We start from the raw sequence: 21,396 nt of genomic DNA, 5'->3' as shown, positions 1-21,396 counted from the left end.
TTTGACAGCTGCAGCATAGTGAAACATTTATGTATAACTAAACTTGCAGTTTTTTTTTTGTTGTTTTTTTTTTTACACAAAGCTATTGTGCGGCTTTAGAAGACTTATATGAACTACATTTATGCTGATTTTGTCCTTTTTAGAGCATGACAGCCATGGTCATCATCCGCTTTCACCGCATTGAAAAAAACAGCTTTAACATCATTCAAAATATCTTCTTTTGTGTTCAACAGAAGAAAGTCAAACAGGTTCTGAATGACATGAGAATGAGCAAATGACGACAACTCATTTCAGGTGAATTATTTCACTTTTTAAATCAAGAAATCCTACAGAGAATGGGATTTGAACTGTACATCATTGCTTTTTAGTATTCAGCAAAATCTTTATAAATACTTTGGTCGGGCTACATATTATCCTCAAATGTTAAATCTATCATTTGAAGAATTTGGAGCAGAGAAAGTAATAATATTGCAGTTCCCAGTGTGATGCGAAGACACTTTAGAGTCCAGTGGTGTGGAAAATATTCTGCACACGCGTGTAGCACACCGATACAGTGTCAGTACAGGCCGACTGCGTTTTCATTCACACCAGGTATGAATCTGATCACACGCCTGAAAAATCAAATTCCCACTCCAAACACAAATCAAACTCTCGAAGAGCCTGCGATATGTGATTGAAAATGAAGCACTGTAGTAACCGTCTGAGTGAAGCCCTGAGTGTGTCTGTGTGCGAGCGCGTGATAAGCGTGTGTGTGGTCTCATAGCGTCTGCACCAGCACCGGGAACAGCAGAGACAGGTGTTCGGCTCCGCGGATGGGCAGTTTGTTCGTGGTGTAGTAATGAATGACTTCAGGGATGGAGTCAAACGGAGGACTGTTCTCTCCCAGGATGAACTTCCCATCACGAGACTGAGAGAACTTCATGTGCATGAACCCGTGACAGCTCCTGCAGAGAGACAGAGACAGACAGATGGAGGGGGAGAGAGAAAGTCATTGAGTTTGCATATTACTTTGTGTGGCCGACCTGGAACGATAGTGTGTCAGTCGGTAGAGATGGTGCTATACTGTTTATACAATAGTAGTAGGCGAGACCGCTGTACATTATTATATTTATGTTCATTGAAATAAAATAAATGTTACATGAACAGTTTAACCCTGTAATGCCTACTGTTTCATATTTTACATGCAGATTTCTAAGTCCTCTAAAAGATAAACAAAACTATATATAAATATCAGCAACTGCACAGAATTTCATATTTGTGAAAATAAAAAAAATTAAAAAAATTGAGCTCCATATTGGAGTTTGAGCTCCATATTCTCACTATATCATATGAGCCATAAAAGCCATCAAATGTGATTTTGTGTGCATGTGTGTTGTCTAAAGTTTCAAACTCTTCCATTAAAAAATAAATAAAAAAATTCCGGTCAACCTATAAAGGTTTAGGCTGAAGCTACTAAAAATACATGCTGATATTAAAAAAGCTGAATAGAATTATTAAAAACTAATACTAATAAGAGCACATAAAATTACTAAAGATAAAATGAAACCTGAAAAGTATAAATAAAAAACAAATAAAAATATGAATAAATACTATAATAGTATATAAACAGTACTAAAGCACTAGCAGCACTGAAGCAGAAGCAGTAAGGAAATGTGTGTAAATACAGAAATGGTCCGTGTCACAAAGACATCGAGGATAAAATTGTTTATTTATTTAACAGGGACAATACACTAGGCATTGTTACACACAGACAACCGATGCCGTGTACATAGGGCATATAGCATAAAGCTAGTTTGCAGCCCTTGTCCCTGGTTTAAATTAAGAGTTTATGGTTTCTAAATGATGTTGCAACTCGCCACAATAAAAAAGTAATAAAAAGGAAAAATAATTTAATGAGGTGAAGTACATTTCATTTGTAAAGTACTTAATTTACTGGATCATTTCACAATAGGAATTATGACAATAACTAATAACTAATATATAAACCATTTTTTGTTGAATTTCCAACCAAAAAATAAATAATACTGTGATTTACACAATCTAAAAATTTACTAAAAGATAAGATTAAAATATCATGATGTAAGATTTTGGTCATACCGCTCACCCCCATAAAGCTGAAAAGCAGCCATACTTTTTGGTGGGCACTACATTATTAATAACATGCTAAACACATTCAGACCCACACAAAACACCTCAAACCTGAATATATTACACAGAACTAGAATAACAAGATGTAACTGCCCTCCAGCAGCAGAATGTGTAGGTAGCATGAGGGGGAAAGAAAAAAAAAAAAAAAAAAAATCAATAATTGAGAGCAGATCTTGATAGAGAAAAATAGAAAGGGGTTGCAAGGTAGGACCAGATGGCTGCCAGAGAGTTGCTATATGGTTGCTAGGGTGTTCGCTAATTGGTTGCTTGAAGTCTAATTAAAACCACCCTCAAGTCTCTATGATACCCTGGTTTTAAAATTGTAAGAAGATATAAATATCAAATGTTTCATTTAGAGTAGTACATTGGAGTAGTGCATAAAGTAGTTACAGTTGTACATAATCATGTAAATATTAGTGGCAATATTGTGTCCAGAGAAACACTAAAAACATTCTAGCCATAACGGTTATTTCAAAGGTCTTTAAATAACCATATAAACATTTCCTATAATAATGCAGAAAGAGAAACCTAGTTTAGCAAGAACAATTTGCTCTATTTATAGAGTCAAACGACTCTGACTGTTTCATGACACGAAAGGGAATGTGGGACAAGTACTTCACAATTATTACACATCTGAAAGCAATCACTGTACACAGCACAAAACAGTAGCTGGCGGTTTAATGGACATGTACAGCACACTAATAGAACGCCCAGGTCATCAGTGGCCTTGTTTCTACAAAGATGTAATTTTGATTCTCAGGGACTAAACCAAACCCAAACACTCTGAGAAAAGTCACAACAATATGACTCTGAATCGCAGCAGAAATTTATATGGAAATCAAAACAACAAAACGGTCTACTTGTGAGGGAATGACTGAACTATTCATTTCATTAAACAATGTAAATCATGCTCCTGAATGAGTTTTTGGTTGTACGAGTAGCCGAGACAGTGAGTTTGTGTGTAAGACTGTACCTGAGAGACAGCGAATAGTCATTTCGGCTCGTCTGGCTTTTCCTCACCAGGTAACTGCACTCCTTACACAGGGTGAGCAGAGATTCAGCTTCTGAGCGAGTTAATGCACCATGGTACCATCTGAAACACACAGATGGGCCACTATTAGGGTTTTACAACACCAGTGTTTCAGTAGCTGATATCAATACCTGTCAAGTGTCACGATACTCAATACTTCTGAAAATGAAGAGAGATGACATTCAATTCATAGACAATATTACTCAAATATTATTCAAATGTAGTTTTTTCACAAAACCAGCAAACAAAGTTAAATGTCAAACTTTTTGGTTTTAATGACAAAAAGTAGTATTCAAAATGCACCATTTAACTTACAATCTGCAACGGATTGAAGACATATGTTCATACATTTAATGTCAAGGAAATTTACAAAAACAGCTTTTTCCCACAAAAACTGTCATTTTCTGTGGCTGTTTGGATGTAGCAGAAAACATCTGGTTCACGTTTGCATTTTCTTCAGTAACCGGCCATAATTCTTCATAATTTTATCCTTGATGTCAGGATTAGGCATAAACAATGTCTTCAGAATCATTCATACATGCAAAAATCATGCAAAAATAGTAGTCATCTGGCTTAAAGGAAGACAGGAATCGTGTCTTTGTGGCAGTTGTTCTGCTGATTAAGGGATAAAACAAGACTTCTCCACCTTACAAATGGTTGCTGAAAGCAAAATGCAACAAAATGCATTTTGTGACAAAGTGTGATGTGCTATAGAGCAAAACAGACACTATTTTTGGAATCAGCAGTAAGAAATGTGTATTGGGTTTCACTCAGCAAATATGACGCAGGGTGGTGTAATAAATAGTAACGACACTTGAAATTTTAGCAGAATGCTCTTCTCTTGAATTCAACTAGCCACTTCTGCACACCACAGAACTTTCCTGAGGGAAATGTTTCACCACACCACATCATTTGTGCACTCATCTGACAACCATGTCTGTGTGTTATTTGTGATTAAATATTACAACTTTTCACATATTATGGTTTCTTGTATTAAATACTTTAAGCAGCACAGCTCAGGTGGTTCATGTGTTAATACATACACCTGTTTGTCCAGGGGCAGTGTGGGATCCACTCTCTCTCCCAGGATGCCGTGTGTGTTGCTGGGTTTGTGCAGGCTGGTGGCTCTGCTGGACGAAGGGCTGACTCTGGATGCTCCTGCCTTCCTCGGTGCCTCGTCACGGGGCAGTGTGCACTGATCCCAGTCTCTGGCTTCAAAAGTTACTAAAAGAAACATTAAAAAAGGGGTCACACTTTAATTTGGGGACCAGTTCTCACGGTTAACTAACAATTAACTATGACTTTTGCATCGATAAACTCTTAAATTGCATCTTATTAATAGTTAGTAAGGTAGTTAAGTCAAGTCAATGAGGTTGGATTGAGGGATCTAGAATATCGTCACGCAGAATAAAGCATTAATGTGTGTATATAAGTATATGCTAGTAATATGCATGTTTATTAAGGATGTGCATCTCCATAACTGAGGCTGATGCGATGCGCATCTCGATGCATAGCCAACGATACGATACATTGAAGATACATATGAAGCAGCTAGCGATGCGATGCGATACGATTCAACAATGTGATTCGATGCAATGGAAAAAATATGATCGCTTTTATTTCTTTGGTTCAGACAGCAAATCAAAAATTCACTAGTGTCTTCTGACGTCTAACGCCTCGAGGCCTGTTTCATAAAACAGGTTTACCAAATAGGCCAGGCTTATTTCAGTTAGTCTGACTCACTGTCAAATGATCTGGTTCCATAAAGCAAATTTAACAAAGATCAACCTCTGTGGCAACCTGTGTCACTGTGGCTACTTATGCTGGAGAGCTAACCTGGTTCAGGGCAGGCAAACTGTCAGGCTAAGCTGAGCTCCTCTAACCAACAGGAATGCAATGATATTACCACTCACTCTCTCACATACTATCATAGCCATGCAGCCTCTCTCTGGTTTTATAACAGCTGTACCTTTTATAGTTAGAAGAACAGATAGCATTAGAACATTACAATCAATCATTGCTCTTTAAAGCATTAACAATTATTAAACTAAAAGTTAAAATCACTCAATTAAAACTATATTTTAACTGCTATAAGAAACACACATTAACTCATCTGAGCTTAGTAATTAGGACTGTATTAGCTTACATTTTATTTATCCATTACAATAGTCCCTTTACAGTTCCTGCTATCATAAATCCTCAGAATTATTACTCTCCGTCTGTTTAGTGTGAAGCAGCGCTCGTCCACTCCTGACAGCAAAATGGATATATTTGCATGACTTTCTAACATTTACAGATGAAAAACATACTTGTGACGTCAGTTATGCACTGTGGAAAACACAATGTCTCAAATGCATTAAACAGCACAAATATATTGCTGTTTGTCGTGGATCGATTTGATCCATGATCGAAGGGCTGCTTAAGAATAAGTGTTAGATTGTGTGAATTTACATTGTCGTTTATAACCGCTTTAGCCCCGATTTATTTCAAGTCAGGTTATGGACTTTAATCCCCGCTTTTCCTCAGGCCTCCGCAGTGTTATGATTCCTCATATTCACGCACAGAACTGATGATAAATCAGTTTTTACCGATGCAAATGTTAGAAACGGTGCATCGCAATACAAATGCCAACTTGTATCCGATGCACACTTTTTAAACCTCATCGTTAACTTTTTTTGCCAATGCACCGAGCGAATCGGGGAATCTTCCCATCCCTAATGTTTATAAGCATCAGTGAGAATTGCACCCTAAAATAAAGTGTTACCAAGAAACAAAAACCAAAAAAAAAAAAGTTACTAAATAAAACATTTCTAAACAAACTTTTAAAAATGCAAGCAAACAGAGTGAGTTAAGAAAAGTATATAATAATTTTATATATTTAAGTTTTTTACTTTTATTTATATATAAAATATTCCAGATTTTTTAATTTGTATAAATAACATTATATATTTGAATTAACTTTTTAAGTGTGTTTTAATTGTTTTCATTTATGCTTTCCCCCATTAAATACATATCTACTGCAATAATACCATCACATAAACAAAAGTATTAACTACTATTCATGATTCTTTATTTAAAATATGATTTACTCATTATAAAACTACACAAATTAAATACATTAATATCGCAAAGGTTACTACAAAGCAATTAGAAACTTTAAAAATGCAACCAAAAAGAGTGACTTAAAATACCCACTTTGCAATATATAACTGATATATATATATATATATATATATATAACTGATATATATATATATATATATATATATATATATATATATACACACACACACACACACACACACACACACATTACAATTTATATATACACACATTGCAATTTTATCTATTTTACTTTATACATTTTATTCATATTTAAAATATTATACATTTTTACATTATTTTAAATTAAATTATATATCTGTATTAATATTTAAGTGCATTTTAATTGCTTTTATTTATGTTTTTATTAAATAAAAAACAGCATAAAATTATGGAGTATATCTTAAAATTATATTTTGAAACATAGAACAGTTAACAACAATAACTTTTGTGCAATATTAAAAAAAATAAAATAAAAAGCATTAACATTGTATATTTACGATTTAAGGGTTTGTTCAACTCACTATCCCTCAGTAGGAGGATTCCCGCTTTGATTTGAGAAGCTCTTGCCATGTTTGTGAGGAATATGCATCTGACAGAGCGTGAACAATCCATGAGCAACCGGCAATCTGATCAGAAGTGATGAAATGACCATGTGATGAAGAGTATGTGACATTTCAGTCACATAGGGAGAGATGATCTAAGAGAGTGTGTGTGTGGACGTGATGCAGAGCAGAAGTCACACAGTGGCTCTGATCTTTCTGCATGACTGCTCTACTTCTCTCCTCTCCTCCAGTCTCCATCTATCAAGACCCCCCATCCCTCTTCCTTTCTCATGTGCAGGATAAAAGACAGACTGCGCCTAAAGACCATTTTATTGAAAACAAACAAATCCAGTGTTTAGAGCTGCGAATGATAATACTGTGCTTATGAATTAATCTGTTGATGCATCACACGGTAGTCAGGGTTCAAAACAAACTTTCTGCCACACCTGCCAATGGCCGGTGACTTAAGAAAATTTACTGGCCATAAAACATTATATTTTTAAAGTAACATTATCCTTTTTTTCTGCCACAAAACAGTATTTGTATTATTATATGAAAAGCAGGCAGTAACTTAGGCCTGAATGATTTATAATAATGTGTGTAATTTGTTTAATAATTATTTTTAATATTTATTATTATTATAAACTACACAAATCAATAAAGAAATATTATTGCAATAACACCATGCAAATAATGTAATAAGTTTAATAATAATAATTATAATTCTTTGTTTGATGTAGTGTTGTCAAAAGACCCGGTACTTCGGTACCAAGTCGGTACTAAAAAAGTGAAAACGTTGCATATATATATATAATTTTTATTTATTATTTATTTTTTAAAGAAATCACACAATATTTCTTCCATATTTAAATTTTAATAGTAAATCCCCTTTATTTACCAAAACAATACAATGTGTTTAAATTTAATTAATTAAAAGACAAATTAAATTTGGGTGAAACTTGTTTACTGTTTTTCATACTTTTATTACTTGCAGAAAAACTTGAAACACAATTTAAATAAAGTATAAAGAATGGCATTGATTTTTGTACATTTTTTTTTTTGCTTGACTTTATTATTAAAAATATTGTGTGTTTTTTAATTAGCATGTGGTACCGAGAACCGTGGATTTTGACTGGTATCGGTACCGAATACTGAAATTTTGGTACCGTGACAACACTAGTTTGATGTTATTCAGTTTATTATTATATTTAAAAACAATCAATACAGAATCAATAACACTAAGTAAACAATGCAATTATAGAGTATTATCATCATTATTATTAATAATAATAATACTAATTATTATTATTAATTTGATGTTATTCCATATATTATGAATATTTAAAAATCTATCAATAAAGAATCACTAAAGAAAGATTACTATTGCTATAATATTAAACAAGTAATGCATAATAATAATAATAAGTTTATTCTTCAAAATATATTACACAAATAATTATTTTTATTACAATAATTATTTTTTTTTAAATACACAAATCAATAAAGAAATACACAACTATTGCTATAATACTATCAAATATAAATAATAATAATAATAATAATAATAATAATATTCTACAGAACAACAGTAAATTTGATTACAAATATTTATGGCCATTTTCTATGCTTTCAAGTGCTAAAGCTTTTATTTTGGCAGAAAACCAAACAAAGCTGCTCCCATACACCGACTGACTGTCAAATAACACTGTTTGATTTACTCACATTTGCTGACTGTTCATTTCAGACCCTGCTTATAGTGTGGTAAACTATATTCTCAAAAAAGGACGCAAACGTACTGGTGTAGATGGAGCCCATCTCTACCCAGCAGCACGTCTTACCAGCGAAGGCTTTGGAGATGTTCTCTTTCTTCCACTCCCAGGGCTGGTCGTACTCATCCGCGGGCCTCTCGTCGTCCTGGGGCAGACGGCTCTCTCTCTCGTCCTCCGCAGGGGCCTCCTGGAGCCGAACTCTCTCCTCGTACGGGCTGTCGTAGAGCTGTGGGCTGTTTCTGCCCCGATCTGTGCTGTGCTGGAGCTCTGACACGCGACAAACACATTCAACTGAACCAGACGACATGATATTACATTACGTCTGAGTATTATGAAAGTGAATGAGGACTGGAGTTGTCGAGCTTCAAAAAACATACACCAAAGTACCACATAACACAGTCCAGACCACAAATTAAACCGACTGGAATAACAGTGGCTGAATAAATGCTCTCTTTGGTATTGTACGAGATCCAGTGGGGAACTGCTGTACCGCTTATGAATCGCTGGGCCTCAAATGGCTCCATGTAGCTGCTGCAGGCTTCTACGGCGTTCTGCTCCCAGCCGGGTCTGGGCCGCGGGTCCGGCCTGGCGTCAAACGGGTCCGAGTAATCAGTCTCCCCGACCGCAGGAGCCGAGGGAACCACCTGGGGAAAAAGAACAAGAATGATGAGTGATCCTGATGATCATATGAATCAGAAACGAAGACAGCTGCACAGTTTTACACATTATGCAATTCTGGCAGCTTTTGTGCAAAAACACATGAAGCATTTTCAATCCAGTATTTTCATCCGTTAGGGTTATTATAGTAAACTTAAATTAAGTACTTCTCATTTTCATTTAGTTTAACTTGATGTACTAAAATAAACTAAACCTGAAATATAAATTAACACCACATTAACTACATATAAAAACAAAACAGTAACTATCATTACTAAATGACAAAACCACACCTAAATTACTAGAACCTTAAAATTAAACTTTAAAATGGAAAAAAACAAAACAAATTATAATTAAAATTATAAATTATTTTATTTGTAAGTATTGTAAGTATTACCCAAAATTTAGAGGTTGCTGGTCTCAAACCCTTTGGTCTACAAAATGTAATCCTGGTCCCTTTTGAAAGCAGACACTTAAAATACTATAATAGTACATAAATAACACTAAAATTATTCTTATAATTCTTTTTTGTCCAGTCTGAAAATTGTCAGCCACTAATCGCATTATGCTTACGTTGCACAGAAAAGAGCATTTTGCTAATTTTTGTTTCACTGAAGAAAACGGAGATATATGAACCAAAATTTTGAGTGACATAACATTTTTGGACACACAATGCCTTTATAAACCGAAACATGCGAGAGAGAGTGCTGGTGTGTGAGTCTATAAAACCTGCAGACATTGGGATTAAATGTATTTGGGTTAATGAAATTGATTCCCAATGCTCCCACCCTTCACCTCTGATGACAAAAGACAATCATCGCCGGCCGAGTTCAGGAAACACGAGCGAATTGTGCATCTGCTTGGTTTGTTATGACATCTGCAAAACTCATCCATGACACGTGCACCAAAGAAATCTACTCCAAAACAATCACACATCACTGTAATACTATTAAAACAACCCCTGCGACTCTCATAACCACCTAATTATGATATGGAACCCTGGACCACAAAACCAGTCATAAGGGTCAATTTTTCGAAATAAATTGAATAAATAAGCTTTCCATTGATGCGGTTTGTTAGGATTGGACAATATTTGGCCGATATACAACTATTTGAATATCTGGAATCTGAGGGTGCAAAAAAATCTAAATATTGAGAAAATCGCCTTTAAAGTTGTCCAAATGAAGTTCATAGCAAAGCATATTACTAATCAAAAATTAAGTTTTGATACATTTAGAGTAGAAAATTTACAAAATATCTTCATGGAACATGATCTTTACTTAATGTCCTAATGATTTTTGGCATAAAAGAAAAATGGATAATTTTGACCCATACAATGTATTTTTGGCTATTGCTACAAATATACCCCAGCGACTTAAGACTGGTTTTGTGGTCCAGGGTCACATATATTGATCTATTCATGATGACTGGAGTGTCTTTACGTCAAGATAAACAACCGTTTAATTAATGTGCTGGTAAAATAATTTCATTTAAACAAACAATTGTCATTATTACAACATTCAAGTACACATTAGAAGAAGAAAAATGCTTGAAATCGCAATTATTTACCAAAATGAATACACTACAAAACTATGTTTTTACATTTTCTGGGATTGGTTCTTGCCCAATCTCAATCATTTCTCTATACATCAACACAGAAAACCTTTTGAAGTACATAATTCTTACTGATAACGGTCCAGTAAAACCCATTTAAGCTCTCTATATGTTAAGAAAACAAGAACTTACAGGGGCCTGCGGTTCCTCAAAGGTCACGATGTTCAGTGGTGTTTTGCTACGCCCGAATTCCTGAGATTCCACTTTTATCAGTCTGTGTTTGGGAGACACGATCTTCACCTCCACGCCGTTGGACAGCACCGTACCAAACGCAGGGAACGTTTCCACCGACCCTGAGCCGTTCACCACCCGGTTCTCACAGGGTTCGTAAGGGTCCTCAAAGTCCAGGTCTTTCTGAGCCCTGTAGGCCCGTAGGATCTCGCTTTCGGTGTAGTCCGGTTTCGGGGGCTGCGGCGGTCCTTTCCTGCTGCCAAAACTTAGGTGATCTCTAAACCACTTTGCCATGGGTCTACGACCAAGACAAGAACGAAACAGATCCAAAACAAGAACGTCAAAAGAGCTGTTATGCTTCTAAATAGGACTTTATCCTAGTTCTTCCATGGAACACCATCCATAAATCCTGAAACACCTAACCAATAAGTTACTTATTACTCACAGAGTGTCAATAAACGGCAAATATGATATTGTGCAACAGCTCACCTCAGTTTCCCCAATGCATCGATGCTTTAGAACATCCAGCGCCGATTTGCTTGCAATAAATTGATCTGGAAAGCAAAAGCATGGCCATGACGTATTAAAAAAAAGCAAGAAACGTAAAGACCTGCCCCACTGGAAAAGACATATTACAGTAATAACTGAAAACACTGTCATAATTTACTCAACCTCTTGTTGTTCCAAACCCGTATGACTTTCATTCTCAAGTAGTTAGTTAGCAGAATGACTAGGCAGCTCTTTTTCATACAATGAAAGTGAATGGTGACTATGTCTGTTGATCGAAAATTTAGTCAATAATAACTTAATTTAGGTATTTTTCCTCACAGAAATCTCTCATATGACTTCAAATACAGCAAATTAGTTATATAAGCAACTTTCATGATGCTTATTTTTCTTTTTAAACGACAGAATCACAGTCCCCTTCACTTTCATTGGATGAAAAACGATGCATTTAAGGTGAATAGTGACTGAGGTTGTCAGACCCCCTCACATTTAGCCTAACAACGGCTTTTTGTTTCAAGGAAGATGGAAAACAATAGGATTTGGAACAAAATCGGCGTGAGGGAACCGTTACATAATTTAAATTTTTTTGCGAGCGGTTCCTTTAAACAAACAGATATCGTCATATATATATATATTAGCTGATAAGCTTTACACTAACGCATTTGTACTTGGGTGACAAATTAAACGTGTCGGCGATGACTTTATATAAATGAAAACAAATAAACCAATATTATTCAAAAAGAAAGTTTCACACACACAAAAAAACTCGCACTGCTTAATCTTGGCAAAGAATCCTGTCAAAACAAGAACATGCACCAACTGCACACACCCACTTTCTTATTGTTCCCCCTTTAATTCAGCACATAACAGAGATATTTTGATGTTTCTTAGACTGAAATAGACAAAAACTGTCATTATAGATTAAAACTAATGTTAGCAACCCGGCTAACATTTTTAAACTCCGCTACCTCATATTACAGTCACTTTATTTGTCGATAAACATGATTATAAACATGCTTACTATAATAAATTGAACATAGAAGTCGAATGCTGAACTAATTTGGAGCACAAAAGTAAAAGCCAACAAATGCAAGCTGCATTTTGTTAGCCGGCTGGCTTGCTTGCTGGCTAACTATGCAACGCGATCCCGATGGATCCTCGCAGACGAGCGTGTGCAAACTGTTCATCTAATACGACAGTTATAACTCATAAAAACAGTTCAGAAGCCCACAAACCCCCAAAACATTTACAAAATACTCACCTCTCAATGATGGACGGATGGAAGTGAGTATATAAAGCAGCTGTGAGGGGAATCTCAGAAGTGAGGATCGTGTGCACGTGCAGATGGATGGATGAGTTGCATCGGATTGCATTGGGTTGTTGCAGCTCAAGCTCAGCTGGTGAACAACACATGAGCTCGACTTGTTGTTGAAGCCAACTGGAGAGTTGCATTGTCTTTGTTCTTGCTGAGGCATTTCATTTCGCATGCTGGCCCGTGCTTTGGCTTGCACTGTGCAAAATCATGCATGTCTGCAAAGCACAGTTATTAAGAAAGTGCAGGGTTTTAAATGAAATAAAGAGATTTAAGTGCAATAAAATGCATATAAGCAGGGTTAACCACACACACACACACACTAAAAGATGCGATCCAATTCAATACATGCCCCATCTGTCACACCAGCTCTCATTAACACCTTCTCCATCAGCATACAGAGGTCAAATTGTAAGATTTGAAGGTCACTGGCACTTTGGTGGATCAATATGGAAGATGGTGAATAATGGCTAGTCCACATATTGGATTGCATTAACATCACATTAGCAAGTGTTTCCTTTAACACCAAAACAAGCCACTGATCCCATTAGTGGAATGTCAAATTAAGTAACATTTGCCAAATTTACACTGCAGAGGTGGCACAGAAGTGCTTCTGAAGTGGCATTTAGGTGTATCTATATGAATCGTTTAATATGAAAGCCTGTTTCTTGCACGGATTAAAAAATTATAAAGGTAATTGCAAGTTTTTATCTTCTGACTTCTTTTATCTCACAATTCTGACTTTATCACAATCGCAAGATCTAAATTTAAAATTGCACAAAAAAGTAGCAATTAACATTATTTTTATCCTGAGTTTAAATCTCGCAATTCTGTCCTTTTCCTTAAAACTGTGAGATATAAAGTCAGAATTGCGAAGAAAGTCAGAATTGCAAGATATAAACTCAGATAAAAAGTTGCAAATTCCTTTATTAATTTTTTTCCATGGCAGAAATGGCTTTCCATAGTTTTATGCTGCTCAAAGACAGCATAAATGCAATACAATGTGATGCGTTATATAGATACAATTCATCAATACAATGCTTTGAAACTAGGAGCTGAAGTGGGTGTGAGACAACTTCTTTTAGTCTGGCTTTTATGCTGCATTGGGCCTACACTGAATTTTGATCAGGCACAAAGCAGCCTTAACTCGGCTGTGTAAAATTGCCTTTTGTGACGCTTACAATACAGAAAATATTTGATAATAATATATCTGAAATATATTTCAAAATATTTGCTAAAGCCAACACAACTGAAAAAATGGTCTGTGCTCGGAAACAAAACATGAGGAATGTTTTATTTGTTTGATGTTTGGGAAAATGAAATGAGATTATATGGGATTAGAGATGATCAGTGGAAAATTAGATTCAGATTCACTTATCCCCACTGAAACCCTCAAATGCATTTCCTCGTATTGATTGTGCTAACATGGAGAAACAAATACTACATTATAGAGTGCATAATACATTAGAAGCACATTATAGAGTACATTAGAGACAGCAGGAAGATGTAGATCTAATAGACCGAATGAAATCCAGGCAATGGAAACAGCTTCTCATAAACAGTACTCCAGCTAAAAAGTTAATCACAGAAAAATAAAAATCTCTTGATTTGCAGTCCACGTTAAGGAAACAAAGTGGTCTGTGAAAAGAATGGTGGTCATTTTTGCTGGTCTGAAAATAAACATTTAATTTCAGGCAGCCCAAAACGCCACAGCATTCTCTCCATCCTAGTCAGAGTTGCTGTCATCGCTGTCTGTATACGCCCCCAAGAGGCTGAGAGAAGAACCGTTCTGAGTTGCGACTGGCTGTCCATTGGAAGCTGTGGAGGACTCAGGTTTGGCAGCACCTGCGCCTGAATGATCCAGAAAGACAGAGAAAGCACAGGTTAACAGAGATGGCAAAACCCTAAACTATGTCTGATACATAAATACATTAGGGTTCATGGTGGAAACTGCAGTGGGTTTTATCATAGGTAATTTTTTTTGCCCCACCAGTTTATTAAAAAAAAAATGGCTTGAACACTTCACATCTGTACCATTCCTTGACTCTAGAGAAATAATAATAATAATTCCTGATATACATCCACTGCCATTCTGGTTTATTCAATAATAAATATCTATCTATTAATTATATAAATAAAACAAAATTGCAGTTTGGATTTATTAAATAATAATAATAATAGTTATTTATAGTTAATTAATAGTTATATTAATACATTTTATATTAGCAAAACAGTAAAAAAGGTTAATAAAATATTTCATTCTGGTTTATTAAATTATATCATCTTTGATTATTTCTTTTATAGAGGTAATAATGTTAATAAATAATCACTCACTTACAATTTTGGTTCATTAAATACATAAGACTTTTTTATAATAAAACTTATATATTCGCCACCATTTAAAAATCTGGGGTCAGAATCTTTTTTTTTTTTAGAGATTAATACTTTTATGGACATCAAAGGATCTTGAAAAAAAAAAAAAAATCAGTTTCCACAAAAATATGAAGCAGCACAACCGTTTTCAACATTGCTAATAATCAGAAATGTTTCATGAGCAGCAAATCATGATCGTCATGAACCTGTTTGTGTGTCAACAGCCTGCCGTGGTGCAGCGGCAGCAGGTTTACAGGCAGAATCTGCTGGTTTCTTCCTCACAACCAGAGACCCCAGAGCTCCCTTCCCACCCAGACCTCCGACACTCCTCTCCCAGCTCTCCACCTTCTGTTTCTTTACGCCCACAGATGATGATCCCTGTGGAGATGAGGAGGAAACCAGCACAAACATTAATGAGAGAAACAGATGGGGCGTTTGATGAACAGAAAGACAACAGAAAAACACATATAAGCTGAAAGAACAATTGATTTTTATAGTCAACAATCCTTGTGAGTCTTTATTTTGCAGCAATGCCTGGCTGACTGTGCATTATTCTGGTTAATATTTATTGTGATAAATAAACAAATGGATATGAAATACTGATTTGAGCTGAAATTTGTGTGAGAAGATTGAGTGTGGAGTGATATGAGAAACACAAAACTAGCACAGCTATCAGGGGTTTAAGCAAAAAAAAAATCTTTCGACTGAAAATTTTCCTCGGCCAAACCCCATTCCACAGCCATACCTGCCACACACCCAGTTTAAGAGCCGTGTTTGTCTTCTTGTAATTAGGAGCGCTTGTCCTCCTAATTTAAAAAATTTAGGAGCACCTTCTGATCAATAATCAAAAATTCTGATAAAAAAAAAATTAGCCTTCCTAACACGAGGTGACATTTGACTCCTTAAAGTGACTTACAGGGGTATTTTCTTTTTACCTTTGCAATGGCATCATTTTCATCTATGTCAAATTAAAAAAAATTATGTTTATAAGCTTTTTAAAATCTCTATTTAAAACAATATAATAAGAAGAATAAGACACAAGTTACCAATCATATGAAATTAGTATTAATAAAAAATTAATTTGTACTACAGAGGTGCCACAGAAGAACACAAAAGTGGCTTTCATTTTCAGACATTTAATGAGGCTCAGAGGTGGCATGAGTGCAATTAAATTCATAGATTCCTGTGGAGATTAATGTTTTAAATATAAAATTTTGAATACAGAAATATTAAATGATTTAAATAACTGAATACGCTAAAAATGAAACTGAAACCGCCAGCAGGTGGCGGCAAGTCACTGATTTTATCACTGAATCATTCATTCAATTGATTCGTTCGAACGGCTGATTCATTCAGGGATGAAGCAAGTGACTGTCTTTATGAACGGGTAATCATGAATCCCTGACTCACTAGATCTGTTCAAAAACACACTTTCATTCATGAATGAAACACTACTGTGTTTGCTTTTAGAGATGTGCAGCGGCTCAGCTGTTACTTTACTCGGAACTATTTTCGTTGATGATATAGAGCAAAATCATGCAGTACTTGTTTATTATATCTGTTGTATTAAATCAATATCACATTTGCAAACTCCCTTAATTATTAAAAGCTGTCACTCTCCTTATCGCGATCTGTGGGCGCACACAAAATGAGAGAGTTCTCAAGACTCAAAAGCACGTGCAAATCTGCTGTCTTTTTCTCCACCTGTGGTCCTGTGTTTTCATCTGTAGTGAGGATGTCTGTGGGTTTATCAGCTGTGGGTTTCCTGCTTTGATCTTTTGCATCTTCTGTCTCTTCTTCAGAGTCTGAGTCCCTCAGTCGTTTGACCAGAGCTCTATCCAACATCTCTCTATGTGGAGCAAGAGAAAACAAAGTCTAAAGCACACTATATTATATAATTTATGCTTCTTAATATTGACATTACATGCTTTGGAAAAAAATACTTTCACTGTGAATGCATATGACCCCATAAAGGTGCAATTATTGTGATATGCAAACGTACATGGTAAATAATACGGACAAAATTATCAAAAAACATCAACATTTTACTACTCATTTTTCTGATTAAAGAAAAAATAAAAATCCAGGTTTGCTTTGCTTGTTTGTAGGGCTACACAATATAAAATTTTCATTCTCATGAATTTCATTTTCAAACATTTAATCATCTAACTTTTACTGACAGAAAACGGCAGGGAATCCTTAAAATTTCTCTTTCGTTAATAAGTGCTCATTACAAGTGACTACAAGTCAGACTAACCCTCTACTCTACCCCTGGTCATTTTTGTGCACTTAAATGAACCTGTAGTGTGACCAATGCATTTTTAAAAGCTCCTAATCCAACATATAGCATTTGAAGCAAAAAGGTCAAAAGCTTCGAATTATTTAAAGTTTCTTACTTGGTCTCTCGTTCATCTTCCTCCTTCTCTCTCTCTCTCTGTCTCCGCTCCATCTCTTTATACTTGTCCAGCATGCCCTCAAAGTCCACCTGCGCCTGCCTCTGGTTTAGCTCCTTCAGCTCCTGCAGGTTCTCCAGCACCTCCATCTCCATCTTTGAGTCCCGTGTGCGGTTCTCCAGGACCTGTGACAACATTCAGGGAGTTATGTTTTAAGTTTGCATGGGCTTTTGTTTGACAAATAAAGCTTTTGTCAAAAAAATATTCTGGAAAATGGAAAAAACTAAATCACAAATTAATCAAAAATAGCACAGAATAAAACTATAAATCCCTAACAAAACTTCTAATATCATTAAACACACATAGTCTTTAAAAGGGGTCATATGACGCTATTTTAAAGATCATTATTTTGTGCATTTGGTGTAACAGAATATGTTGACATGCTTTAATGTATTTGCAGTACACAAGCCGCGGTTAAGACAGCTGACTCCACTGAGAAGTGATCCTGTCTCTCTCTCTCACACACACACACACACACACACACACACACACACACACAACGCGTTACTCTACACTGCGTAAAACTCCGTACTTGAACAGTCAATACCAAATACTTAAACTAATAACAAAATGTACTTCCAGTCGCTGATTCAGAAGAGCCAGATTGTTATAGCAAAGTAAGAATTGACCCTTTTTTTTTTTTTTAGAAATAGCCTTTGTGCAGCCAGCCTTGTACTCTCCTAGGTTCACGAAACTGTCCTCCATAAAATGCGTTGCACAAATTCAAACATTTGGGTTGTGCTGTTCTGTTGTAAACAAATCTTTACAATGATTCCTAATTGCATCTACTTTCAGAAGGTCAAATAAAGTGCTTTTTCTTTCGCATAGAAACACACAGCGTCTTCCTGACATGACTGCATCAAGGCTACTGCGGTTACTGAAACCACGCCTTCTTTCTTTCCGTGCACATTTGGGCAGCATTACGCAAATATTTCCACATTGTGACGTAGACATGTGGGGGCGTGTTTTAATGAGGCGTTTTAGCCAGGTCTGGATCAGCCTTCTCTTTTAGATAGAATAAATCCTTTTGTGGGAGACTTTGAGCTTTGTAACTCTGCAGATCGTATACATGCACAAACAGCTACATAACACGCTAAAGAAAAGGAAAACAAGAACTATCAGACCTTCATGGGGTTATTGAGTTCCTCTTCCTCTCGCTCCTGCTGGATCTTTTTCTCCTCCTCTTCGATCAGTTTCTCAGCCTGAAAATTTCTTGTTGCACCATGTTCCATGGCATAATCTGTGTTCTCTGGATCTGTCTGTGAAACACAGCAATCAGATGAAGCGCAACTAAACAAACACACAAGAATATCAATAAAAACCTTAAGTGTTTGTCTGCTGGTTTGAAAGAGTATGATGTGCGTGTTTATTATAATACCTTGAAAGTGATCTCAGCCAAGCATCTGGTGCATTTAATGTAGAATCTGAAAATAGGAAGCCCCAGGTACAGTTCGTTCTGAACGGTCTCCTTACGGGCATTGAACTTCTTCCCTTTGTAAATGTACTCTCCACACGTTTTACACCTGTGTACCAACAAGCAGTATTGTCTCAAAGATGATATAATCTCTAATGTATTCCTCACTACTAGAGAAATCATGAGATTTTCACTTGTTTCACATTTAATATACTTAGCTTGTTGTATTGAATTGTAGTGCTGTCAAACGATTAATCGCGATTAATCACATCCAAAATAAATGTTTTTGTTTACATAATGTGTGTGTACTGTGTATATTTATTATGTCTATATAAATACACACACATACATGTATATATTTAAGAAAAATGTTATGTTTATATATTAAATATATTTATCTGTAATATAAATATATACATGTAAATATATACATAATAAATATACACAGTACACACACATATATTATGTAAACAAAAACTTTTATTTTGGATGCAATTAATCGTTTGACAGCACTATTGAATTGATCATTTTCTATCTTGTTTTTGCAGTGATATATATTGGTCAAAGAAGAGACATCCTTTTGTGTCTACATCAAATTAAATTGACCGAAGGTTTTTGTTTTTTATAGATATACACAAAGCATATTAAATGCAAATAAAGTGTCTACTTTAAAACTTCAAATAACTTTTGTGGGAAAAAAAAAAGTGTCAAAATATGGGTGAAATTATGTTACATCATCATTCAGTGTAACAGATATTTATGTAAAAATGAAATAGCATACTTATTCCGACCTGTGCTTATTAAAATATATAAAATAATCAGTAAATTCTTTTATATTTTAATTTATTAAAATCTTCTCACTGACAAATGGGGAAAAACCTAGCGGTTTGAAAGTTAGTGGCAAAAGATTTTACATTTTGGGGCTGCACTGTCATCCTTAAACAGAATCTTTTAATGTCATTTGATAACTCTTGTTCAACACGATTTTAATACAAACTATTTTTACACTGAATGACATTGTTTTCTGTAAAACGTGGTAAAAATGTATAATAGTCATTATTTTTTGCTCAGAAAATATAAAATAAAGCATGAAACATTTGTTCCATTATCCTTAGTCGAGAAGCTTTATAAAATGATTATTATTGCATATTATTCATTTCTAAAAACATGTATTTATTTGAAACCTGAAAGAATTATTGTATATGCATACAAAACCGAACATACCTCATATTAAATGGTGCCATCAATCTGACCACATACTGACGGTCTTTGGGCAGTTTGAGTTTAGGGATTTTCGACGGATCAAAATCCGGAGGATAGTATTTCTGAGGAAAAACAAGAACAGATGCTGTAAGGTGACAGTTCACCACAGTAATTACCTTTGTAAACAGAAACTTATTTCAAAGTTTACCTCAGGAGGTGTATTCAAGATTATTTCAACATATATGTACTTCATGAACATCGAAAATATTACACAGTAAATTAGGAAAACGAATTCACACGACCTATTTAACGTCTAAATTGCGTAGCTAACGTTAACGTTACTTCATTAGCATGCTGATATTACTACTCAAATAACTGCTTAAACCGGTACACAACAATAATATAAAAATAAAAGAAGGAGGTACTTACATTCAAAACTTTTCTTTCCGACATTGTTCTCTTTAATTGACTAAAATGTAAACTAAAAACGACAAATTACTGCTCAACTGTGTTTGTTTATACACCCAGCGCGCAAGACCCTTCTTCTTCTTCTTCTTCTTCTTCTTCTTCCCCGACGTCACACGCTGAGTGTAAACCAGGCACTCACGCGCCGCAGTGCTGCCACCACCGGCAGAACGTCGGTATTACAGGCGACTAGGGAAGGCAAGTGTAGACGAGATAAAGAATTACATATTTATAGAATAATACAAGCAGGGTAATATGAATATGAATAGCACGCAGAGATTTGTTATAAACCGGAAGGTGCTAAGGAGAGAAAGGTGGTTTATATATTAAAAATAGAATTATACATCGAGGCCACTAGAGGGAGAAGCTGGATAATAAATCAATTCTTAAACAGGAAAGACTTTTTAATGTTGCTTCTTATCAAAATACAAGTGTAATATTCATGTCATGAAGGAAAGTAAATCAGAAGTGTTCTATTTGTACTAAAATAGACTAAACAGTTGACTGCAACCTTAAAGAAAATGTAAACAAACATAGATTTACGACTTTTGGTGGTTATAAAACAGACTGGAAGCACAAATCCTGATGTTAAAGCTATACTGTATGTCTAACCAGTTGCGCCCGAAGTGAACT

The 21,396-nt window shown here is 35.2% G+C and overlaps 2 protein-coding genes across 3 annotated transcripts; both read right to left on the bottom strand.

Moving 5' to 3' along the window:
* Window positions 1-295: 295 nt before the first annotated feature.
* On the bottom strand, window positions 296-13,156 carry shda (Src homology 2 domain containing transforming protein D, a). 2 transcript variants are annotated; one of them, XM_058763998.1, is made up of 8 exons: window positions 12,805-13,156; window positions 11,526-11,590; window positions 10,998-11,334; window positions 9,085-9,238; window positions 8,664-8,861; window positions 4,222-4,402; window positions 3,122-3,241; window positions 296-944 (listed from the first exon to the last, which is right to left on the bottom strand). In XM_058763998.1, the coding sequence occupies exons 3-8, from the start codon at window positions 11,328-11,330 to the stop codon at window positions 758-760; spliced, it is 1,173 nt and encodes a 390-aa protein (XP_058619981.1). In that variant the 5' UTR covers window positions 11,331-11,334; window positions 11,526-11,590; window positions 12,805-13,156; the 3' UTR covers window positions 296-757. The 2 variants fall into 2 exon arrangements, with proteins under 2 accessions (XP_058619981.1, XP_058619990.1); XM_058764007.1 differs by lacking the exon at window positions 12,805-13,156 and adding an exon at window positions 12,565-12,676.
* Window positions 13,157-14,123: 967 nt separating this feature from the next.
* On the bottom strand, window positions 14,124-20,883 carry yju2 (YJU2 splicing factor homolog). The gene is made up of 8 exons (XM_058751616.1): window positions 20,728-20,883; window positions 20,320-20,420; window positions 19,060-19,204; window positions 18,806-18,940; window positions 17,625-17,806; window positions 16,933-17,077; window positions 15,435-15,606; window positions 14,124-14,706 (listed from the first exon to the last, which is right to left on the bottom strand). Exons 1-8 carry the CDS (start codon window positions 20,749-20,751, stop codon window positions 14,582-14,584), a joined length of 1,029 nt encoding a protein of 342 aa, XP_058607599.1. The 5' UTR covers window positions 20,752-20,883; the 3' UTR covers window positions 14,124-14,581.
* Window positions 20,884-21,396: the final 513 nt, after the last annotated feature.

Source organism: Onychostoma macrolepis, chromosome 02 (assembly GCF_012432095.1).
Source record: "Onychostoma macrolepis isolate SWU-2019 chromosome 02, ASM1243209v1, whole genome shotgun sequence".
Lineage (NCBI taxonomy): Eukaryota > Metazoa > Chordata > Actinopteri > Cypriniformes > Cyprinidae > Onychostoma > Onychostoma macrolepis.
Note: the sequence above shows the minus strand (reverse complement) of the source record. Positions and strands in the feature narration are given on the sequence as shown.